The sequence below is a fragment of the Macaca fascicularis genome, chromosome 1 (genome assembly GCF_037993035.2).
Source record: "Macaca fascicularis isolate 582-1 chromosome 1, T2T-MFA8v1.1".
Lineage (NCBI taxonomy): Eukaryota > Metazoa > Chordata > Mammalia > Primates > Cercopithecidae > Macaca > Macaca fascicularis.
In genome coordinates, this window is record NC_088375.1 from 63,918,601 (window position 1) to 63,942,831 (window position 24,231).

At 43.3% G+C, this 24,231-nt stretch overlaps 1 protein-coding gene and 1 non-coding gene across 2 annotated transcripts; both read left to right on the forward strand.

The window, feature by feature from the left end:
- The first annotated feature begins 351 nt into the window (after nucleotides 1–351).
- On the forward strand, nucleotides 352–437 carry LOC123571105 (small nucleolar RNA SNORD60). Its single transcript, XR_006695274.1, has one exon. It is a non-coding gene; the product is annotated as a small nucleolar RNA SNORD60 (small nucleolar RNA).
- A 3,290-nt stretch (nucleotides 438–3,727) lies between these two features.
- Nucleotides 3,728–22,050, forward strand: RHEX (regulator of hemoglobinization and erythroid cell expansion). The gene is made up of 6 exons (XM_005540628.5): nucleotides 3,728–3,827; nucleotides 17,344–17,450; nucleotides 17,692–17,792; nucleotides 19,269–19,412; nucleotides 20,757–20,818; nucleotides 21,367–22,050. The coding sequence occupies exons 2-6, from the start codon at nucleotides 17,422–17,424 to the stop codon at nucleotides 21,565–21,567; spliced, it is 537 nt and encodes a 178-aa protein (XP_005540685.1). The 5' UTR covers nucleotides 3,728–3,827; nucleotides 17,344–17,421; the 3' UTR covers nucleotides 21,568–22,050.
- The last annotated feature ends 2,181 nt before the right edge of the window (nucleotides 22,051–24,231 follow it).

A 24,231-nucleotide genomic window follows, 5' to 3' on the forward strand; every position in this document is an offset into this window, starting at 1 on the left:
TATGAAAACTGTTTGGATGCAGAGGCACCCACATTTGCAAACATCCTGAAAGCCTGGTAGAGTGTGAAGACAGAAAAGAAAGCAAAGTGGCAGAAATACAGTGGAAAGGGCACACGACTATCAGAGGGGACAAGCCTTATAGACCTTGTTCAGGACCATGGGTTTCATACTAATTGCAAAGGGAAGCCACTGGAGAATTCTGAGCAGAGGGTGACATAACCAGAATGGTGGGTTTTAAATGATCCTTCCTTATAATATGGAAATCTATTCTTTTAAATGCAAGTATGCAGACAAGGCATTACACAAAAATGTATCAGGGTGATTGCATAGAGGGTAGTGTTTTTTCTCCCTTGTCAAAAATTCCCCAATCCTATTTCTGACACCTCATATGAAAGCTGCACATGCAGTCTTATTATTATTTTGCAAGCCTGGGGCTTGGGCAAAAAAAGAAAAAAAATCCCCAATCCTGTTGACATAACATTCCCTACTTTAAAATAGAGAAAACAGTTATCCTATAGACAGCAGCTGTGTTTTCTGTGAAACATTGTGTCCCACAAATGTAGGAGACTATGCACAGAGTGGGGAGGCTTGGGAAGGAGGCTGTTATCTTACGAAATGGGCTAGTGGGTGGGGTAGGAGGTGAAAGTGTGTTATCGACCTCCATCAGAAGTTCTTTTTCCAGTGGGTGATAAACCATCAAAAAGAGCTTCCTGTTGATGTTACAGATGTTATAACTTCACTTATCACTGTTTGATCTCCCCTAGCACGTTACCCTCGGGGCAGGAGTCTGTCAGCTCGAAGCAGAGATAAGGGGGCCACATGTCCCAGGGCTTGGCAGATGGAGCCCTGAACCCAGACCTCAGTAGGAAGCATCAGCGTGAATCCATTCCCAGTAGCCTCTGAGCAGGAGCAGGCAAAGTGCCTTCTTTTTGAAATAGGGCCTCACTATGTTACCCAGGTTGGAGTGCAGTGGAGTGATCATGGCCCACTGCAATCTCTGCCTCTCAGGCTCAAACGATTTTTTCACCTCAGCTTCCCGAGTAGCTGGGACTACAGGCACATGCCACCACATCCAGCTAATTTATATATATATATATACACACACACATACATATATATACACACACACACACACAAAATTTATATATATATATACACACACACATATATATAAAATACACACACACACACACACACGCATATACACAACATAGCAAAATCTTGTCTCTATATGTATGTTGCCCAGGCTGGTCTCAAACTCCTGGGCTCAAGCCATCTGTCTGCCTTGGCCTTCCAAAATGCTGGAACTACAGGCTGAAGAGTCGTTTTGAGCAAATTATCTTCTCATCATCAGCAAGTGTTTGCATGTAGTAAGGACTGGACATGATGCATGTATACACCATGCATATGTAACACAGCACCTTAAATCACTCATTTATCCATGCCACAAACATGTACCAAGCACATGCTAGGTACAGGCACAATCCCGGCTGGTGGGGAAACAGAGAATAAGGCACAGACTTCAATTATTCTGACTTTGCTATTTAAAGCAGAGTTGTGGATGACATGTAATACACAAAACCATGAGATTTTAGAGCAGAAAGGATGCTGGAAATGATCCAATCCAAAATTCTTATAATGAGATATAAGAAAAATGTAGTCCAGAGAGGATAAATGCCTCAGAAGTTCAAGTCAGGTGGATTTTCTAATAAACTCTGATGTGTCTTATAAAGATGGAAGCATATTGCTGCAACGCAGTCCTAGCAAGAGTGTGCACAAAAGTGTAACTTAAATAAAGGAATCATTATCTCTGACATGTGGTAAAAATGCCCCATCACTGTCCTTAATCAAATGAGGATCTCTAAAATGACACTGAAATACGTCATGTTCAAAGATCTTTAACAACCCTATGATCTTGTGAATCTTGGAGTAGCATGATGGAAGGTTCTGGTCCGAGAGTGGTCCACACAGAGGCTAGAGCTGCATGCATGTTATGCAACATTGGGTGCTGCCATATCTACACTGGGTTCCTGTGAATGGATAATAGAAATAGCAAGTCAAGCATCTTGGCATCACCCCACAGTTAGCTGTAGCTAGAATGGATTACTTAGTGTCCATGGCTGAGTCAGGAGCAGAGCGAAGTGTGTATTGACGCTGGCAGGGCAAACCTAGAGCCGGTGGAGAGCCCAGTTAGGAAATCACTCCACATGGCTACCAGTGTTCTTCTGCTTTCCTCAAATCATGAGTGATAAAGGGGCTTCATGTTTTTAACAGGAACTCTGCAAAGGGAAGCAAACTGCAGCTGTAGACGTAATTCCACAGTGAGCTGTGATACATCAACGGGTCATAAAACACTGAAAGGGACTCAGCCCAAAGGGTGGCTTTCTGACTTACATTTAGAGAATAAAAATGTTAATAGTGGCCGGGCGCCATGACTCATGCCTGTAATCCCAGCACTTTGGGAGGCCGAGGCGGGTGGCTCATGATGTCAGGAGTTCGAGACCAGCCCCTGACCAGCGTGGCGAAACCCCGTCTCTACCACAAATACAAAAATTAGCCAGGCATGGTGGTGCGCACCTGTAATCTCAGCTGCTCAGGAGGCTGAGGCAGGAGAATCGCTTGAACCCAGGAGGCGGAGGTTGCAGTGAGCCGAGATCGCGCCATGGCACTCCAGCCTGGGCAACAGAGGGAGACTCCATCTCCAAAAAAAAAAAAAATGTTAATAGATACCATCTGTTGTTCACTACAGAAAGGATATTCTGTTAAGTGCTTTGCCTACTTATTTATATTATTTAACCTTAAACAACCTTATGAGATTTTAAAAGTATCAGGTATTTATTATTAACCCAATTTTACAGATGAAAAAACTGACAATCAGAGAGGTTAACTAACTTTTCCCATGTCACCCAGCTACCAAGTGGTGCAGCCAGGATTGAAACCTGATTATATCTAACTCAGAAGCTGTTACTCAAATTGCACCAGGCAATTTGTTCGCAGCAAGGGACTGACATCGTAGAGGCCTACAAGTCTGTTTTCTTTGTTTGTTTTATATCTGGGTCATTTTATCCTCCTCCCATTCTTCTTTCCTCTTAAGTTTCTATTTTGGGGTTTTAGAGCCCCCCCAAAGAGCCTGAAATCAGCCTTCCTTCCCTTCCTGTTGTTATCGTACAAACTGTAACAGCCATTTTTGGTTGGCCTCATTTGATGCTTAATGACAAAGAAGTTGTCCTCAAAAATTTATTCTTATCTATTGCCCTACTTCCCCTACTCACTTAATCTTTGACTACATCACATATAGATTCAGAGATGAGCTAGGTTGGAAGGGATCTTTGCTAATGTCTGAGACCTACTTCTTCATTTTATAGAGGAAGAACATGAGTCCCTTTAGGGGAAAGCAAATTGTCTGAGCTCATGTGACACATTGGTGCCAGAGCTGGGACTTGATCTCAGGCCTCTTAACTCCTCCTTTAGGGCCCTTTCCACTCTACCTGGCTGCGTGTGTATTTGCGGTATTTAAATGGTGCCCACAGGGAGAAAAAGAGATTACTAATCTCCATCTACACAAACTGTCTGTACCAGGGAGCTGGGCAGAGCATGGCCAAAAGAGACAGGCATCATCTCTCCCTTTACCCTGCTGTACTCAACGAGCGAGATTGCTATCTTCTGAGTGGCAGCGTCCCCGCCTTGTTGGAAATGTTGAAACACTTGTGACTGACCTCAGTGACACAGAAGTTTCTGGGTAGGGGCTGGACTCAGGTCGGGGAGACGTTTCCGTTAGGACATCGCTGAAACACAGACTAGGATCAGACTGAGCTCGTAGCCCTGGGGTAAGTACTGTCTGTGGAGACAGGATTTTAAATTAGTTTGCAATGTGCATTTGTTTGCGAACATGTACGTGTGGAAGTTTTAGAGAGGATTCTCTGTTTATGGGCTGAGATTCCAGGGTGTGGAATTCAGCCTGCAACCAGCTTACAGCGAGCCTAAGATTACACTTTATAGACATGAATTTCTTGTGCCTGAGGCATCTGTCTGCACTAGCAGCAGCAGCCATCGGGGATCCGGCCAGAAGGTACATGGACTTTGGGTCCAGCAAAAACCAGTTCCAAATCCTCACTCTGCTCACCTTTTGTGAGCCTCAGTTTCCAGCTTCCTCATCTGTAAAATGGGCATAAAACACCCACCTTACAGGGTTGCTACGTGGATTCAGACAATGTACATTTAGTGCCAGTACAGTGCTCCACCAATAGCAGCTGTGAAGTTTCCTTTTTAAGTCAAATGGGAACCAGATCTCAGAGCCTATCTCCCCCATAAACATCCCATAGGAGTGTTTTCCCTGAGAAAACATTCTGAGCAGCAAAGGACTAGTATGTGTGGACGGAGGAGAGCCAGCCTGGGAGTTTTAAAATTTTATGAATGGAGGTCAGAGAATGTGCACCATCAAAGAAAAAGGCCATGTGAGCATCTGGACAAGGAAAAGCTAATAACAGCACAAAACAGAAACAGTTGACCCTTATATAGAGCTTACTATCTGCCAGGGACTGTTAAAAGAGTTTTACGCAGATTGGCCCATTTACTCCTCACAACCCTAAAGACGTGAGTGCTATTAAGAGCCTTAGTTTCCATTTGAAGAAACCAAGGCACCAAGGTGTTAAGGGACTTCACTGAATCAGTGAAAGAAAACTCTTCTGGAAAATTTCATTACAGAAGAGTTAGATCAGGCCTTTCTCCATCTCTCCAACCTGGGAGGGGCTCAGACAATGCGGTGCTGGGAAGCATGTATCAGGTATCCAAGGATGGGCTAATCCTTCTTCTTGTTCTGTGTGTTGACCTATTTTGTGAGCATTGGCAATTCTACCCAATTCAATGCCTTGAGTAGGATCTGTCACATAATTGGTGGAACCCAATGCAAAATGAAAATCTGGGGTCCCTTACTCAAAAATTATTATGAATTTAAAGATGACAGGCACAAAGCATTAGGCCAATCATGGGGTCCTTGTGAGCACAGGGCCCTACTCGTCTGCACGGGTTGCAAGCCCATGAAGCCAGCACTGGCCCTGAATTCCGACAAGGAGGCAGGAATGGTACTGGAAGTCTCCGTGGTCTCACGTAGCCCTCCTAATAATTCTGAGCTCTCCACCCTCCCTGGGTTGGAGAGATGGAGAAACGCCTGGTCTAACTCTTCTGCGCTAAAGTTCTCCAGAAGGGTTTTCTTTCACCGATTCAGTCAAGTCCCTTAACACCTTGCTGCCTCAGTTTCTTCAACTGGAAAATAAGTCAAATAAAGAGACATTTGACTGCCCAATTGAAAGAGGAGAAAAGTGAGACTCTGAGACATTAAGTGGCTCCCCCAAGGTTAAACAACATTTATTATATGCGAATTGACTTAATGGCAATGTGTACAGAGTGTTACACATTGAAATGCTTTTTCCACCCCTATCCCCTCCGTGTCTCTAAGTACTGTGCTATGAATTGTGGAGTGTAATATATGCAGTCTCAGCCAACAAGGTGCATAATCTGTAGAAGGTGCCTAGTTTTCCTAAAATTTAGTAGGCCAATCGATGAAACAGAATAATTTGACCCCTTCCAGTTCATCTGGAGTTTTGTGGGAACTAGCAAAATGAATCCGTGAATACTGCTTGAGTAGCTTGCAACCTTTTGTATTCTTGCTGATTTAGTCTTGGAACGAAGTTGCATCCACATTGCATTCATCTCTAATAGTTTCCTGCAAAACTGCTTTCCCCAAAATTACTAATTAGAAACTCTGGATGACTTGCTTCCCTGCTAGAAATTGGCAGTGCTTGCACCTAGAAGTAAGTGTGACTGGAGATGTGGTTTATCTACTTGAGGCTCAAAGTTGCTCTTTCTCGTTAATTTGAATCTCACTTTTTAGTCCATTTTAGAAAAATTATAAAATAACAAAATGTCGCAACTAAATTGATTTAGCCCACCCCTCTCATTTTATAGACTGGGGAACTGAGGCTCAGGGAGAGGAAATAATGTGCCCAAGGAATGTATAAAGTTGTTGAGCTGGAATGTTCATCTAAGCTCTCATGCCATATTCCAGATGAGCCCTAGCCTCATAACCACCTGGGGTGAGGCCCCTGACATGGTGATCAGAGCCAAAGAGAATTCAGGCAAGATTTCTCTGATATGAGAAAGAAGGTGATCCTGTAACCCTCTGTTGGCCTTTTCCCCATGATATTTGGCAGACTCCATCCCTCCCTTCCCTCAGCCTGGCGTTTTGACCTTCTTTATTCCCTGGTGAGTGACTCATTGACAGTCATAGGAACAGGCATTGTTTAGGACCAGGGATGTCGCAGGACCTCGTGGTTTTGTATATTGTGTTGCTCCCACCTGAAAATCATGAGTGGGCCCAGTGTTCTTACAAGGCCTTATGGAAATGGGTGTGTTTATAAATTTAAGACAATTTTGAGTTGAATGTTCTGGTCCAAGGATCATCCCCTGGTACCCATATATGCCAGGCTCTCTACCGAGCATTTTCTTTTTTTTTTTTCTTTTTGTGGAGAATGGGGTCTCACTGTGTTGCCCAGGTTTGTCTCAAGCTTCTGAGCTCAAGCCAACCTCCCACCCCTGCCTTTCTAATTGTGATTATGCGTGTGAGCCACCACGCCTGGCCAGCATTTTCAATACTGAATGCAATGTGGTGAAGGCTCTGGCCTCAAACCACCTGTGTCTGAATTCTGTCCCCTTCACGGGGGATTAGAAGCTGGTTTTCTCATATGTAAAATTGAGAGAACAATAGTATCTACCTCATAAGGTCGTTATTCTGAGGATTAAATAATTGATGCAAAATGTTTTTTATGATACCGGCATATACATGGTAAACACAAGACATGTTTGAGTTAAAAACATGAAACAGGCCAGGCACGGTGACTCACACCTGTAATCCCAGCACTTTGGGAGGCTGAGACAGGAGGATTGCTTGAGCCCAGGAGTTTGAGACCAGTCTGGGCAACATGGCAAGATCCTGTCACTACGAAATTAAAAACTTAAGCCAGGCATAGTGGTATGCACCTGTGGTCCCAACTACTCAGGAGGCTGAGGTGGGAGGATTGCTTGAACCCAGGAGGTTGAGGCCACAGTGACCTGTGCTTGCACCACTGGACGCTCCAACCTGGGCAACAGAGCAAGACCTTGTCTCAAAAAAAAAAAAAAAAAAAAACCCACAGGTGCCATCCCCATTTACAGATATAACCCCGAAGTTGGAAAAATAAAGCAACTCACAGCTAGGAAGGCCAGAACTGAGGTCCTAAACACAATCTATTTAGCCACTAAGTCTCTGCACCTGACCAGCTGCCTATACTCACTTGTGTGGTCGCTTTGCATTATACTCAGCTGTTTCCACATTATGCTCTTTACGTGTGGTCAAATAGAAATCCAACTTTGTTAGAAGACAATCAATTCCACTAAAGCTGCCCCAAAGCCAGGGTTGGCAAGACACCTTTAGCTAGATTGCTTTTCTCCCCTCCTTCCATCCATCCATTACCTGTCCTTCAAATAATTTCCTCTCAGTGACTCTTCCCTGAACATTCTACCGCTTGGGGATCTCTTTTTCCTCTGAACTATAATGCATTATTGATACCACTCCTTCTGACAATTCATTATTCTTCACCTGTGTCATCTCTTCCACTTTTTGACTTTTCACATATTAATGTCTCGATTTTCCAAGTACAAATGAGCTCTTGAAAGTGCAAATGGCCTTTTCTTCTTCGCGCCATCAAGAGTATTTCACACAGGACCATGTGCATGGACCACTTGATAAATATTTGATTGATTGAAATTCAGACATTCAGGTGATCATCTCAATGTTCTATTAACTCCTGGGCTCAAGTGATCCTCCCACCTCAGCCTCCCAAAGTGCTGGGATTACAGGTATGAGCCATCATGCCCGGCTTTATGTTCACGTTTTACAAAATTGTGATTATATCTTATGTAACTAAATACAACTGCATTGTACATTTTCATAGAACAGATTTCTTTCTCCAGATGAATTCTTCCTAAATGTAATTTTAAATGACCCCGTGGTCTTCCATTCAAAGCCTCAATCCTCATTTCTCCAGTTTTTGTTTTTTCTTTAGATTGCTTCCCATTTTTCACTTTTATAATGACACTGTACAGAGCTCTTTTGCATAACAGCTTTAGTCTGTTCTGGATTGTTTGCAAATTGTCTGCTCTACACTCTTTACCCATTTGTTATTTGGGGGTCCTAGTGTTTTTCTTAACAATTTATAAAAACCAAAGATGCAAAATCTTTAAAATTGTGGTTTGCCTTACTTGTTTCAGGTTTTGTTTTTTTTTTTCTGTTTGCCTTTAAATTTTGTTAACATGTGAAGTTCTAATAGTTTAGAGCCAAATCTATTTTTCATGTATTTCTTTGTGATTTCTTCCATTGCATATAAACTGAGAAAGTTTTCTCTCATCTGGGGATTTAATAAAGATTTTAAATATAGTAATATTCAATCCTAATTTCTTCTAATTTTAATGGCTTGATTTTAAAATATTTACCTCCTTAATCCATTTGGAATTCATTTTGCTATCTAGGGTTTTGATCTAAGTTATTTTCTTTTTTTTTGAGACGGAGTCTCGCTCTGTCGCCCAGGCTGGAGTGCAGTGGCCAGATCTCAGCTCACTGCAAGCTTCACCTCCCGGGTCTACGCCATTCTCCTGCCTCAGCCTCCCGAGTAGTTGGGACTACAGGCGCCCGCCACGTCGCCCGGCTAGTTTTTTGTATTTTTTAGTAGAGACGGGGTTTCACCGTGTTAGCCAGGCTGGTCTCTATCTCCTGACCTCGTGATCCGCCCGTCTCGGCCTCCCAAAGTGCTGGGATTACAGGCTTGAGCCACCGCGCCCGGCCCTAAGTTATTTTCTTTTTCCTTACAGGTAGCTAAACCATTGTCTTGGGGACAATATTTGTTAAATAATGATTTCCTTTCCTCCACTTGCTTTGTGGACTACTCTTATAACATTTACTGTACACAGTAGCACATTTTTTCAAATCTACACTTCTCTTAAAAAGTGGTAGTCAGAAATCTACCTTACAACAATTTCTTTTCTTTTCTTTTTTTTTTTTTTTTTGAGACGGAGTCTTGCTCTATCCCCTAGTCTGGAGTGCTGTGGCACAAACTTGGCTCACTGCAATCTCCGTCTCCTAGGTTCAAGCGATTCTCCTGCCTCGGCCTCCAGAGTTGCTGGGATTACAGATGCCCACCACCTCACCCAGCTAATTTTTGTATTGTTTTAGTAGAGATGGGGTCTCACCATATTGGTCAGGCTGGTCTCGAACTCTTGACCTCAGGTGATCCACCCTCCTCGGCCTCTCAAAGTTCTGGGATTACAGGTGTGAGCCACTGCACCCAGCCCACAATTCCTTTTCAAACGTTTCCGCTCTTTTTGGTTGTTCTTATGTTTTCCCAGATACATTTTAGAGTAAACTCAAGTTATAAAAAACTCACCATAATTTTTATTAGAATTGTATTAAGTCTATAAATTAACTTGAAAACTGATTTTTAAATGTTACAGCTTCTCAATCTGAAATAGCGTCTTTTTATGAGTTTAAGTCTTTTATGTCTCTCAATAAATTTTTATTTTCTTCAAAATAATTTTCTTATAATTAATATTATTTTTAGGTATTTCTATTGTTGTAGTTGCTAAATCTCAGGGTATTTTTCCCCGTTCTATTTTATGTCTGTTGCTAGTATAACAGTAAGAATAGCTGGTAATTTTAGAATATTTATTATATCTACAGGACTTTACTGAGCAATCTCATTAATTCCTCTAGTTTTGCAATGAATTCCTTTGGGATTTCTAGGTATAAAATCATATATTTTGCAAACAAGAATGAATTTGATTTCTCCTTGCCCAAAACTATACTTTCATTTTATTAATGTAGCAGCTGACAGCTCAGGCTCCAGCACCTGCCTGCCTGAGCACAAAGGCTGATGAACTGTTTTTGTCATCTTGAGTATATTAGGTAGCCTTTCTGTGTCTTAAAAAATGTTAATTAAAAAATAATAATAGTATCTACCTCCTGGGGTGGTTGTGGGAATTGGATGAGTTAATGTATATAAAAGTGTCTGCCACATAAAACATGCTCAATAAATATTCAATACCCTTATTATTATTAGAGATTGGAGGAACTTTCCATTTCCAGAAACTAGAACTTCTAGTACTCGTTTCAGATAAGGGTTGCAGCATACACCCTTGCTCTCAAATAGTTGCTAAAATAATTTACCATTTCGTCAGATACTGATTATTGGTGCAGTAATCAATACTGCACCAACTTGTTATTCTTTATTATAGTAAGAAACAATCCTCATACTTTTATTAACTTCGAAAATCAGTAATAAGTGTTCAGTTTATCCAGCACATTTTGGCACTTTACCAAGATCATAATTTTAAAAATTTGATCTATCAATGTTGTATTTGTATTATATAAAAGACAGCTTCCTGACATGATTGGGATTTAGGATTTTGAGTCAGTTGGTTTAGGAAACATGAATCTTCCAGCTGGCAAAGCGGCAAATTTTTTAATCTTCTTAAGCCTTAGTTTCCTCATCTATGAAGTAGTGGTAATGTCTATATATATATATATATATATATATATTTTTTTTTTTTTTTTTTTTTTTTTTTTTTTTTGAGACGGAGTCTGGCTCTGTCGCCCAGGCTGGAGTGCAGTGGCCGGATCTCAGCTCACTGCAAGCTCCACCTCCCGGGTTTTTTACGCCATTCTCCTGCCTCAGCCTCCTGAGTAGCTGGGACTACAGGTGCCCGCCACGTCGCCCGGCTAGTTTTTTGTATTTTTTTTAGTAGAGACGGGGTTTCAACGTGTTAGCCAGGATGGTCTCGATCTCCTGACCTCGTGATCCGCCCATCTCGGCCTCCCAAAGTGCTGGGATTACAGGCTTGAGCCACCGCGCCCGGCCGTAATGTCTATTTTTGTAGAGTGAGAGGATTAAAGCACACGGAAAACACTCAGTGTTAGTTTCCATCTTTGTTATAATCAATTTCCTCAGCGTACTGGGCTAACTTCTTGATATTACCATATATACCTCTGTATTCATAAATAAGATGGACCCCAAAGTTTCTGTCTTCCTGTGCCCTGTATTGGCTTGTGGAATAATAATTATGTGTTCCTTAAAAGTTTGAAACTCCTCATTTGTCAAACCATCTAGACAGGTTTTGAGGAAATAAGTCTGATAATGCTTCTAATTTCTTTCTCTTTCTTTCTTTCTTTCTTCTTCCTTTTTCTCTTTCTTTTTTCTTTCTCTTTCTTTTCTTTTCTTTCTTTTCTTTTTGATAGAGGTGGGGTCTTGCCTTATTGCCCAGGCTTATCTCCAACTCCTGGGCTCAAGCTATTCAACTGCCTCAGTCTCCCAAAGTGCTGGGATTACAAGTGTGAGCCACTGGGGCCAGTCAATGCTTTTAATTTCTAAATAATAATAGCTTGCATTCATTGGATGCTTATTACTATGTGCCAAAAGTTCTAATAACTATTTCACATAGCTCATCTAATTTCATCCTCAGAAGTAGTTGTCATTTATATTTGTCTTATCTAGTCCCACAATTAGTTATTGTTCCCATCTTATATATTAAAAGACTGAGGCTTTGAGAGGTTAAATAACGAGGCCAAGCTCATGCAGAGAATGAGCTGGGATTTGAACCCAAGCAGTTTGACTCCAGGTTCTTTGCCTTTAATGCCTAGATACCATGCTGCTTCCTAAACTTATTTTTTGTTATTTTGGTTTGGTTTTGGTCTAAGTTTTCCATGCCATATGGAATCAATTTTGTTAATTTATATTTTTCTAGGAAACTATCCATTTTACTGAGATTTCATCAAAAAAATTTTGTAGTCTAACAATTTTTTAAAAATCTCTTCTTTTTTTGGTACCTCATTTTTGTTGAAAAATTTTAATCCCTTCTGTTTCTGAGATTAATAGTCCCTATACTATTAATTCGGTTTATTTGTGTTTCCTCCTTTTCTTCATTATTGGAAACTGCATATTAAACTGGGGGAGAAAGTCTAGCAATGTGGAGGAGGCTGGATATTACAAAATGGAAATAAAGATTTTTTTCTTTTTAAAATTTCCATTTCCATCAGCTTTGCTTTCTTTTCACCTTACTTCACTCCAACCTTTAAAGAGCAGGATGCTCAGGGCTGAAAAGAGCCTTAGGAGTACTTTGCCAAGCTCCCTAATTCACCAGGGCCTAGAGGGGACGTCTCCCTGTCCAAAGTCACACTGTTAGCAAGTGACAGACCCAGGAGAAGGCAGGCCCTAGCTCCCTTCTTTCCCCTTCTTTTGTTCTCCCTTCTTTTTGTTCTCTTTCCCTTATACCTTAGCTAATGTTAAAAACAACAAATTAATGGAGACTGCAAAGAAAGTTTACAGCTACTTCATTTGAAAAGATGGATAAAGTCAGCTGACAATGTTGATTATAATTACTTTGATCCATATGATTTTTCTTTTCTTTTCTTTCTTTTTTCTTTTTTTTTTCAGACAGAGTCTCACTCTGTAGCTCAGGCTGGAATGCAGCGATGTGATCTTGGCTCACTGCAACCTCTGCCTCCCAGGTTCAAGCAATTCTCTGCCTCAGCCTCTCGAGTAGCTGGGATTACAGGCACCTGCCACCTTGCCTGGCTAATTTTTGTATTTTTAGTAGAGATGGGGTTTCACCATCTTAGCCAGGCTGGTCTTGAACACTTGACCTCGTGATCCTCCCGCTTCGGCCTCCCAAAGTGCTGGGATTACAGGTGTGCGCCACTGCGCCTGGCCTAATCCATATGATTTTTCATAGAAATCATCTTCTATTGTGATCTTGTTTTAAATCATTCTTTCTAGAATAAACCTATCCAAAGAAAGCATGGCGTCTGGCAGGAAAGTGGGTGTCTTTTTATTCCCCCCTGATGTTACGCTGCACCTGTTGGAAAGGCCATGAGAAAGCTCCTGTATCAGTGGAGGAGGGAAACTTAATAAAATGGAATCCAGCCTTAATTACAAGTCTGAAGCAAACAGAATAAATGCTGTTAGCACTGGGACGAAGTGGGGTTTTTTTAGTGGGGGGAGGAGGGACAGGGTTTTACTCTGTCACCCAGGCTCTTCTCAAACTCCTGGTCTCAAGTGATCCTTCCATCTCGCTCTCCCAAAGTGCTGGGATTACAAGCATGAGCCACCATGCCCAGCCTGAAGTTTGGTTTTGAGGTGCCTGGCAGGGCACTACATTAGTGTGAGATCTGGGTGCCAAAATTCAGCACAGCATAAGAGGACAGGACCGTCCCTACCTCGAGGATGGAACAAGGCATGCCAAACCCTCACATAGTCCATGTGCTTTTTCACAACATAATTACCTTAAATTGACCATTTCCTGGTTATTTGGGGTGTGTGTGCGCACACCCGCGCATGTGCCCAAATGGGCAGATGTCTCTGCTGACTGTCTGATCAGCAGTCTATAATTAGACCCCAAGGAACAACCTGCTCATTGTGGTTAGAGCCATTAGCCACTTAAATAATGACATCTGTCATAATTTTCATACCTCACCCCGTCCTGGATCTTATCTCCAAACTGTACTCAAAACAAATGCCTAAATTTTCTAAAGTAGACCAATCCAATTTTTAATAATTCTAGTCACCATTGTGGTGGAGGATTTTAGGGTTGAATAATACCTAGTTACTGAGTGCCTCCTGTCATGCGCGTCCGTGTGAAGAGACCACCAGACAGGCTTTGTGTGAGCAACAAGGCTGTTTATTTCACCTGGGTGCTGGCGGGCTGAGTCCGAAAAGAGAGTCAGCAAAGGGTGGTGGGATTATCATTAGTTCTTATAGGTTTGGCATAGGCGTGCAAAATACATTCTTAAGGGCGGAGGAGAATATTACAAAGTACCTTCTTAAGGGCAGGGGGAGACTATATCGTATCAGTTAAGGTGGGGCAGGAACAAATCACAATGGTGGAATGTCATCAGTTAAGGCTATTTTCACTTCTTTTGTGGATCTTCAGTTGCTTCAGGCCATCTGGATGTATACGTGCATGTCACAGGGGATATGATGGCTTAGCTTGGGCTCCGAGGCTGATACCTCCTATGTTCCTGGAATTGTGTAAAGGTCTTTACAAACAGCATGAATCACTGAGCTCATGCAAGAACTCTGTGAAGAAGGAAGCTATTATTCTTCTCATTTTATAGATACAGAAATTATTAAACCAAGACCCTGAGTTCAGTGATTCACATCTAGAAGGGAACAGAACTGAAATTCGTATTTAAGACTGTTGGACGTCCGTACTGTTTACTGTTTTCATTTGGATGAGCTGCTCTGTGTCATTTGGCTAGTAGAGGTGACAGGGTCTTACTCTGTCACCAGGCTGTTGTCAAACTCCCAGCCTCAGTGATCCTTCCACCTCGCTCTCCCAAAGTATATGCTCTGAGTATATGCTCAGAATATATTCAAATGTGGAAGAAGGTGTAGGCAATCTAGTTTTGTATAAAGGGCCAAAATAAGGTATTAATTTTAAAATAATGGAACATATATCAAATTCAGTGATTCTCAACTGGGAGCAAATCCTCCTACCTCAGGGGGGCCTTTGGAAATGTGTAGGGTAATTTGGGGTCCTTTTGGCCATTACACTGGACTGTTACACTGGGGTGCTTTCAGGAGGCTCCATGACCTGCAGTCTGCAAAACAATTTTAGACAATAAGGACTTGTCTGGCTCCAAATGTCAGATACTACCAAGAAACACTGATCAAGGGCAATGGTAGGAATTTGAAATGATACTACAAAACTCAAAGGTGGCAAACTCAAATGCCTTTAGGGATTAGTCAGCAAGTGAAGAAATCACATCCCATTTTAGGGACATACAAATTCAAATCACTAAAGCACTTCATCAGACAAAAATTAGGTGTCAAATGTGGCCTGTGGATAGCCAGGTTGGAGCCTTTTAATGGGGGTTTTTCTGACCAAAAAACATGTTTATGATATATTAAAAGGAAAAAAAAGCTAACAATCTGTATGATTCCATGTTTTAAAGGCATTGTCTCTGTGCACACACATATTTGCATATATACTTGCACTTACATTCGTGAAAATATTTAGACAATTTTCTGGAAGGATATGGAATAAGATTTGGGGTAATTTCAGCCTGGCACGGTGGCTCACCCCTGTAATCCCAACACTTAGGGAGGCCGAGGCGGGTGGATCACCTGAGGTCGGGAGTTCGACCAGCCTGACCAACATGGAGAAACCCTGTCTCTACTAAAAATACAAACTTAGCAGGGCGTGGTGGTGCATGCCTGTAATCCCAGCTACTTGGGAGGCTGAGGCAGGAGAATCGCTTGAACCTGGGAGGCAGAGGTTGCAGTGAGCGGAGATCGTGTCATTGCACTCCAGCCTGGGCAACAATGTGAAACTCCATCTCAAAAAAAAAAGATTTGGGGTAATTTTTTTTATATATATACCAGATCTCACTCTGTCACCCAGACTGGAGTGCAGTGGCATGATCATGGCTCACTGCAGCCTCGACCTGGACTCGGGTGATCCTCCCACCTCAGCCTCCTGGGTGGCTGAGACTGTAGGCATGTGCCAGGCACACCTAGCTGATTTTTTTGTATGTTTTGTAGAGATGGGGTCTTGCTATGTTACCCAGGCTGGTCTTGACCTCCTGGACTCAAAAAATCCACCTGCATCAGCCTCCTGAAGTGCTGGGGTTATAGGTATGAGCCACAGTGTCTGGCTCAATTTGGGGCAATTTTCTAAAACGCGTTGCTCATTCATATTTTTAATTCTTTGATGACAAATGTCTACTAGTTGCATAATTTTAAATAAATAAAGTAGAAGAGGAGCCTTAAAAAATAAAAACTTTGAGTGTAATATTGGAGGACAGCCCGGGCAACCTACTGGCCGACCCCCTCAAGGGGAGAATCGTATCTGTGATTAAGGACAAATGAGACATTCAGTATTAGACAATCAACACTAAAGCACCTGAATTCCTTTAAAAGTGGAACATTGTTGCTTTCTCAAACACACTGGCCTAGCTTCTAGCCCCCTTCCACAATTTTCATTTCTTTCATGATACAATAAAGCTCTTCTGGTAAAGCCCAGACTTCCTTGCGCAGCTGCCCTGGCAGGGGTCTTGAGGAACCCCAGATGAGGCTTGAGAAATCAGGATCTGTACTGAAATGTATCTTAGTGGGGGGCTTATCCAAAATTAGACAAGAGCAGGACATTTTCAGTACAGCTCTCCCCTTTTTTCAATCAAGCCACCAAATCCTTCAAGATCATTGTTTTTTCTGAAAAATCTCTGTCTTGCTTTATTGCAATCATGTTTGTGTTTTCTTTCCAGTGTGTTGGCTCTACACTTTTTATTTTGTGCACAGGTCCCTTTTTCTTTTTTTTTTTTTTTTTGAGATAGGTCTTGCTCTGTCACCCAGGCTGGAATGCAGCAGCACCATCTCAGCTCACTGAAGTCTCAACCTCCTTGGCTCAAGCGATCCTCCCACCTCAGCCTCCTCAGTAGCTGGGACCACAGGCACATGCCACATGCCCGGCTAATTTTTATATTTTTAGTAGAGATGAGGTTTCGCCATGTTACCCGGGCTGGTCATGAACTCCTAGGCTCAAGTGATCTGCCCACCTCAGCCTCCAAAAGTGCTGGGATTACAGGGGCAAGCCATCCTACCTGGCCCAAGTCAATTTTGACTGAACTTTCTTTGTGGAGTTTGCTGATCATTGGGCAATAACGGATTTTCTATCCATTTGTCTAAGGACTCCGAGGAGGTGAGAGGCACATAATTTCCTGGAGTCTTTTCTCGTTCGCTGTCTGGGTCAGTCCCCAGGGTCCCTGCCTCCTGCCTCCCTGCGGCCCTCCTTACCAGCAACTAGTCACAGCTCTCCTACAGAAAGAACCCAGAAACCCTGCTGGTAACAAGGTGACCTGTGGTGCTTCTTGGCACTGGGTGCAGGGACAAATGGAGAGAGAGCTCCAGCACAAACAGGAAGGGGAGTTCTCCCATCTAGAACATTGCTGCTTTTCACTCCCCACCTACCCCTTTCACATGATGAATCTATATCAAATAAGGAACTCATATCTGGATTCTGAATCTACCTTTATAAACCGAACTAGACAGAAATCTTTGGGAGTGAAAATGTTAAGTGCACTTTACTCATTAAATTTCCTTAGGAGAAGTGTCTAGAAGGTATCATGTAGGAAAGTGGAGACTGAAGCAAGTATGATGAATAAACTGGGCATGTGTCACAATTGATCTTCAAGTAGCTGAGTTTGCCCAAGGGAAATTTGTATAAAGAGCCGTGGAGTCCTGACCAGCTCCTTACCTCTTGCAGATCTCCAGCACCCTGCCGGTGGCACTACTGAGAGACGAGGTGCCAGGGTGGTTCCCGAAAGTGCCTGAGCCCCAACTTATGAGCAAGGAGCTCATCATGCTGACAGAGTGAGTAGGCCCAAGAAGAGCAGGAGCAGGGTTCCCACCAAGCTAACTGGTGTAGCTGGCTTCCAAGCACACACACCACCCTTCCTGGCTGCCCCAGCCTTGTTGTCCAGAGAGGCAAAGGGACCTACCCTGGGACACGCAGCAATGCCAGATGTCTGCCTCCAACCAGGACAGGGATAGATTTGCAATTGTATTCACATCTCTGCAATCTCTGACTTTGCCCCTTTTTCTTTCCCTACAGGGTCATGAAGGTCTGGCATGGCTTAGTGATTGCAGTGGTGTCTCTCTTGCTGCAGGCTTGCCTCCTCATCGTCATCAACTACCTGCTCAGCAGGCAAATTGGTAACTGGCTCAGCATCCTCTTCCCTCCTAGTCACTCTCAGAGACCATTCTTGAGCCTCCAGCAGCACAAGACCCCTTTGGAGTTCCCAAATGTCACTCAAAAACCTACCAGAGGACCCACCAGCCAAATCCTTCCCCCTCCACACCTCCCACCCTACCCCATAACTGTAATTGGGTAATCCCCACTCTGACCTCACCTTTTAACCAACTATTTCTGGCTGGAAGTGACCATCCATATCCTTCCACTACCCAGACCTTCTGCCTAGACACAGCTTTTGCAATGCCTGTGAGGAAGTGCTCGTGTAACCTGGGTCTAATTAATTTTCTTCATCACTGCCAAAGGACTGAACATGAAGAAATGGCCTTGAATTACAACAGAAGGAAATATGGCTAGACTTAGAGATTAAATTCTTGAACTGATATACAATAGAAGGTAGTGAAGCTCAGTCCTGGAAAGGCATTTCAATTAGGGAAAATAAGGCAAGATGCTGCTGCTTTGGTTGTGCTAAGAGAAAGGACCAGGCAAGATGATGTTTTGAGGGTCTCTCTAGTTAAGTTGAGCTTCATTCATCCGTTTGTTCATTCATTCATTCAACAGATATTTCTTGAGGATCTAAGACACTCTCTGGGCCTAGGCTATACAACAGGGAACAAAACAAAAATTCCTACCCTCGAAATCTTTCATTCCATGTGACAACAAACAAGATAAATAAGTAAAACATGTATTTGCTAGATTATGGTAAGTGCCAGGGAGGAATAATGGAGCAAGGGAGTAGATGCAGCTTGGTGGATGGTTGGCATCCCCGAGAGGCTAACCTTTGAGTGTAAACTTGCAGGGAGTGAGGAGTGAGCTCTACCTGCAAAGGCCTGAAGGAGGAACGTGTTAGGCACACAGTAGCAAGAGCAAAGAGGCCGGGCAGCTGGAGCGGGCAGAGAGAAGCAGGAGAAAGCCAGAGGGGAGGGAGGAGTGAGCCCTCCGAGGCTGGGACTTGGCTTTTTCCAAGTGAGGTGCAGAACCACGGCAGGGTTTTGAGCACAGCAGTGCTGAGGTTTGAAGGAATCTTTCTGAAAGGTTTGCTTTATTGAAGGCAGTGTTCAGAAGGCACTGATTCAAGAGCCGATGTGCCCAACCCAGGCAGCTTCCACTTTTTTTTTTTTTTTGAGATGGAGTCTCACTCTGTACCCCAGGCTTGATTTCTGTGGCACAATCTCGGCTCACTGCAACCTCTGCCTCCCGGGTTCAAGTGATTCTCTTGCCTCAGCCTCCCTAGTAGCTGGTATTACAGGCACACATCACCATGCCCAGCTAATTTTGTATTTTTAGTAGAGACGGGGTTTCCATGTTGACCAGGCTGGTCTTGAACTTCTGACCTCAAGTAATCCATCCACCTCGGCCTCCCAAATTGCTGGGATTACAGGCATGAGCTATTGTGCCCGGCCACCTTCTACTTTTGATCCCTCCCTTCTCCCTTCTAGTCCACCAGAGTGAACAGATACTGAAAGCGTCCAGGCTCCAGGTCCCCAGGCCCAGCCCTGCCCACCATCATCCACCTGCTGCCAAAGAGATGAAGGAGACTCAGACAGAAAGAGACATTCCAATGTCTGATCCCCTTTACAAGAGTGAGTAAGGGGTTGAGGGGAGAACTTGTCTCGGCGCTTACTTTGCTCTGTCTGGACACCCAGGACCTCCCTGCAGCAACCCCGTGGGCCCAAACCTCTAGGCTGAGGATTCTTCACACCCACATCAGGACAGCCTTGCCAGCCTACTTTTTTCAGAAAGCTGTTTTATTCTACTTCGTGGGGGAGTTCCTGCTGAGTTTGTGTGGGCCTAAGTTCTTTTCCGGGTTTAATCGTGTGCAAATGATTGCAGGGGGCTTAGGAAATGTCCCTGCTCTTCTCTTTGTAAAGCTGTGGCATCTTTTCTTCGGAATGATCAGCTAATAGCGGAGTTAGAATTTCACCCGCCTCTGCCTGCCTCCACCATGGCTACTGCTATGTCAGTGTTATTGACTGGCTCCTTAGTTGGCTCCTCCACAGTCCCTAGAGGGACCCTTCTTCATGGTCTTAGATCTGCATGGGTATCTGAGTGTATAAATGCGAATCTTGCTGCTGGTTCAAATCTATATCACCCTCCTGCAAGTGAGCCAATAGATCACGATTCACAGTGGAAATGACTGCTTTGGCAACAAGGCAACTCCCGGATGGGGGCTCACTCACCGGAGATTGCACTTCTTCCACTGGTTTATCTCTTGATTGGTTTGAATTTGCTCTGTCCTGATTTTATCTTTTCAGTTGAGACAGTTGAGACATGGCCTCAGTGCCTGCCTGTGGGGACCTGCGGGTGCTGCTCATATGCATGTTTCAGCAGAACTGGAGAGGCACTGGCCTTACCCTAACCCCTGGCCCCAAAGCTTCACCAGAGCCTGGCTAGAATCAGAGATTGTTTAGCTGGCAGGGACCTCAGAGACTCTTGCTCAACCCTCTTGTCTTGGGGGGGATGAAAACCAGGGCACCAAAAGAGATGTGATCTGCCTAGATTTAGTGACAGCTTTGGACTAGAAGGTGTAACTTCTGAGGCCAAGGCTGTTTGCATTGGGCCACATTGTCCCAGCATGTTCCTCCTGACTTTTCTTTCTAGAAGACAGCCCTTTCCAAGCACAGTCAACCTAGTGTATTTTTTAAAATTAGTTTTAGATGCAGTTGAATAAAGCGGCAGTGCCTGGCCTCTTGGACATGTCCCTGCCTATTTTTGGAGACTTTCTCTCCCCCAACTCTTGCCCTATTCTGTTTCTCCTTCTTCCTCTTTTGGGGTCTCTGTATCTCTCTTCCCTACCCCACTTTGTGTTGCTGGCTCTGCCTCTGTCTTTATCCGATAATAAGCCAATTCTCCCTTCCATTGTCTCTATCCTCTCTTAACACCCTCTGGCTTGCTTTGGAAGAGGAACCGTTTCTATTTCTCCCCAGATGGCAGCGACACATCCTCAGATAGCTCGGACAGCTCCTGCAGTTCGCCTCCCGCCTGCCAGGTAATGGATGTGCCCAGTGATCTCAGACCAACATATGCCATCTGGGGGTCCCTGCTGCAAAACACTGAAAACTCAGGTTACCCCAGCTATAGAGTGGGAGCAAGAAAAGAGGGGTTCTTGAGTCATTACAGCATCTTCAGGTGAGGGGAGTCAGGCTTCCACCCATAACCCATATCAGCATGGATCACCCAAACAAAGTGAGTCTGAACAGACTATAAAAATGAAAGTGCTGATGGGAAACCCTCTCCCCATGCCCCAGTCATTGGGCTAAAGTCTGCTCTGAGTCCTGATCTCACTTGAATTGAGTCTCAGCATCTTCCTGCTGCCTCCACGTGCTCGTCTGTAATCCCATTCCCTGCAGACAGGTGGAACAAAGTCACTGGTACTCTTCCTCGCTGCCCTGGACTGCTCTCAGACACAGCTACTTGGACCCAGATCTTCCCCACCAAGCCATGGGCAAACCTCTTTGAGTAAGAGTTCAGTCTGGGTCTTATTTCCTCCAAACGTGGTAGGGATCTTGACCCACATGTCTCTGCTTTTCTCCTAAGGACACCGAGGATGTGGATTACACACAAGTCATCTTTTCGGCCCCTGAAGAACTAAAAAATGACTCCGCCCTGGACTATGAGAACATAAAGGAAATCACAGATTATGTCAATGTCAATCCAGAAAGCCACAAGCCCAATTTCTGGTATTTTGTCAACCCTGCTCTGTCTGAGCCAGCGGAATACAATCAAGTGACCATGTGAATTCCAGATATTTTTAATGGGGTCCAGTTCTCTACAGATTCTTACATTTAATTTGTAGGGAAATGCCATTTTTCCCCCTTAAACAAGGCATAGGGCTCACAAATCTATGGAAACAGGCCAAAAAGAATGTGGAAAAGAAAGCTGACAAACACACAGAGGTCCTCAAGACCCTTGGACTCCTGGTCTGTACCCAATAAAGGCTGTTTATTCCTCAAAAACAAAAACAAGACTTGGGTATGAAAACAGGCCTATGCCCCGGCAAGAAAGATTCAGATCAGATGTTAGGAAGAACTTTCAGGTAAAGTATGAGAACCATGGAGTCCATTAGCAGAGACAGTGCTGAAGTCTCTCCCCAGGGAAAATTTTAAAAAGGTTTAATCAGCTGTTGTAGAGTTCTATTTGGCAATCTCATGGTTAAATGACTTCTCTTTGAGCTCTTTAATTATTGGCAATAAACAACTTCTTTAAAAGTTTTAAATAAAATAGCAACCACCACCAGTTCTTCTTTTCCTGTTGCCTAACCCTGCAGTTTTCCTCGTTTTCAGTGACGTGTTTTGTTGAGTAATCCTTCTCGGCCCTCAGAACTTTAAATAGTGCATTTACAAAGCCCAGCATCCATCAACCTTTGAATCTGCTATTTCTTATAAGCTAAAGAGGACAAATGGAATTCCGGTAAATATCAATCAGCATCATAATCTCTTATTCCAAGAAAAATCTCCCAAAGCTCAATCTAATACAATTTAAGATTCATTCCTGGTTTTTAAAAAAAAAAAAAAAAAAAAAAACGACTAGGAATACAGGGACACTTCCTAACTCAATTAAGAATGATTTATCTCAAATCAGGAGATTACATGATATTTAACTGTAATCTCCTAGACACAGTCCTATTAAGTCAGAAACAAAGTAAGAATGTCCACAAGCCTGCCATTTCCTTTGTTATCTAACATTGTTCTAGACGTTCTCATCAGTGTGATAAAACAATTAACAAAATCAAGAACTATGAAAAATTGGAGCCAGGCACGGTGCTGCACGCCTGTAATCCTAGCACTTTGGGAGGCTGAAGCAGGTGGATCACTTGAGGTCAGGAGTTTGAAACCAAACTGGCCAACATGGTGAAACCCGTCTCTATTAAAAATACAAAACTTTGCTAGGCTTGCTGGCAGGCACCTGTAATCCCACCTACTCGGGAGGCTGAGGCAGAAGAATCACTTGAACCCGGGAGTTGGAGGCTTCAGTGAGCCAAGATCGTGGCACTGCACTCCAGCCTGGGTGACAGAGCGAGACACTGTCTCAAAAAAAAAAAAAAAAAAAAATTAGAAATGAAGAAAAATTTGTCATCCTTTTCAGATATCCTAGCCCTAGAAAACCACAGAGAATTAAAATGCTTTAAAATTGATAACATGAGTAACCAGTGACTAGAGGAGTATTTTTCTCCAACAGCTAATTAAGACATGAAGTAAAAAGAAATTTTGCTCATAATAGCTAAACAAACATGCCCCCAGAATTGAAACCCTAGGTTTACTCCTAGTCAAATTCAAACCCAAGACCAGTGGCATTCAGGTCTCAGACATCTGAGATTTATGAACTGTGCTCCATTTGCTGGCTGTGGATGACCTTTTCAGTCCTGGCCCTGAGAGCGGCAGGCAGGCTTTCCTCCTCCTGAGGTATTCTTCCCCAAGCTGATGTAAGGGGATGATTCTGGTTTGGGTTTCTGGGTTGGAAAATGTTGCTGGTTTATTTGTTCCTTCACCTTTTAGTTACCATTGTCATTCCTCTCTTTACAAAGCTTTTCTTAATGGGACACAACAGAGTCTACTGATTAGACAGGTAGAATGAGGAATAAATACCAAAAATAATAACAGCAACATTGTCCCATCAAGAAGTGAAACTCTACTTCTTATTGATTTCTTCTATTTATTATTTATCTATTTATTTACTTTCAGAGACAGGATCTCTGTCACTCAAACTGGAGTGCAGGAGTATGATCATGACTCAGTGTAACCTCAAATTCCTGGGCTCAAATGATCCTCCTGCCAAAGCGTCTCAAGTAGCTGGGACTACAGGTGCATGCCATGATGCCTAGCTAATTTTAAAAATTGTTTTGTAAAGAGGGTCTCACTATGTTGCCCAGGCTGCTCTTGAACTCCTGACCTCAAGCGATTCTCCTACCTCAGCCTCCCAAAGCACTGGGATTACAGGCATGAGCCACTGCACCCTACCTGATCTCTTAAAAAAAGGAAAAAAAAAAAAAATGCCAGGCGCAGTGGCTCACCTCGTAATTCCAGTACTCTGGGAGGCCAAGGTGGTTGGATCTTTTCAGGTCAGGAGTTCGAGACCAGCCTGGTCAACATGATGAAACCCTGCCTCTACTAAAAATACAAAAATTAACTGGTTGTGGTGGTGTATGCCTATAATCCCAGCTACTCGGGAGACTGAGGCAAGAGAATAGCTTAAACCGGGAGGTGGAGGTTGCAGTGAGCCGAGACGTGCCATTGTACTTCAGCCTGGGTGACAGAGCAAGACTCCGTTTAAAAAAAAAAAAAAAAATTCAAAAGTGTACTGAAGAGATATAGACAATTTACAATGCACCCAAGAGACACTGCAGGGACGCTGCTGAGACAGTTCCCACCAGGAGAGGGGATGAGAGTAAACAGACTGCCTGCT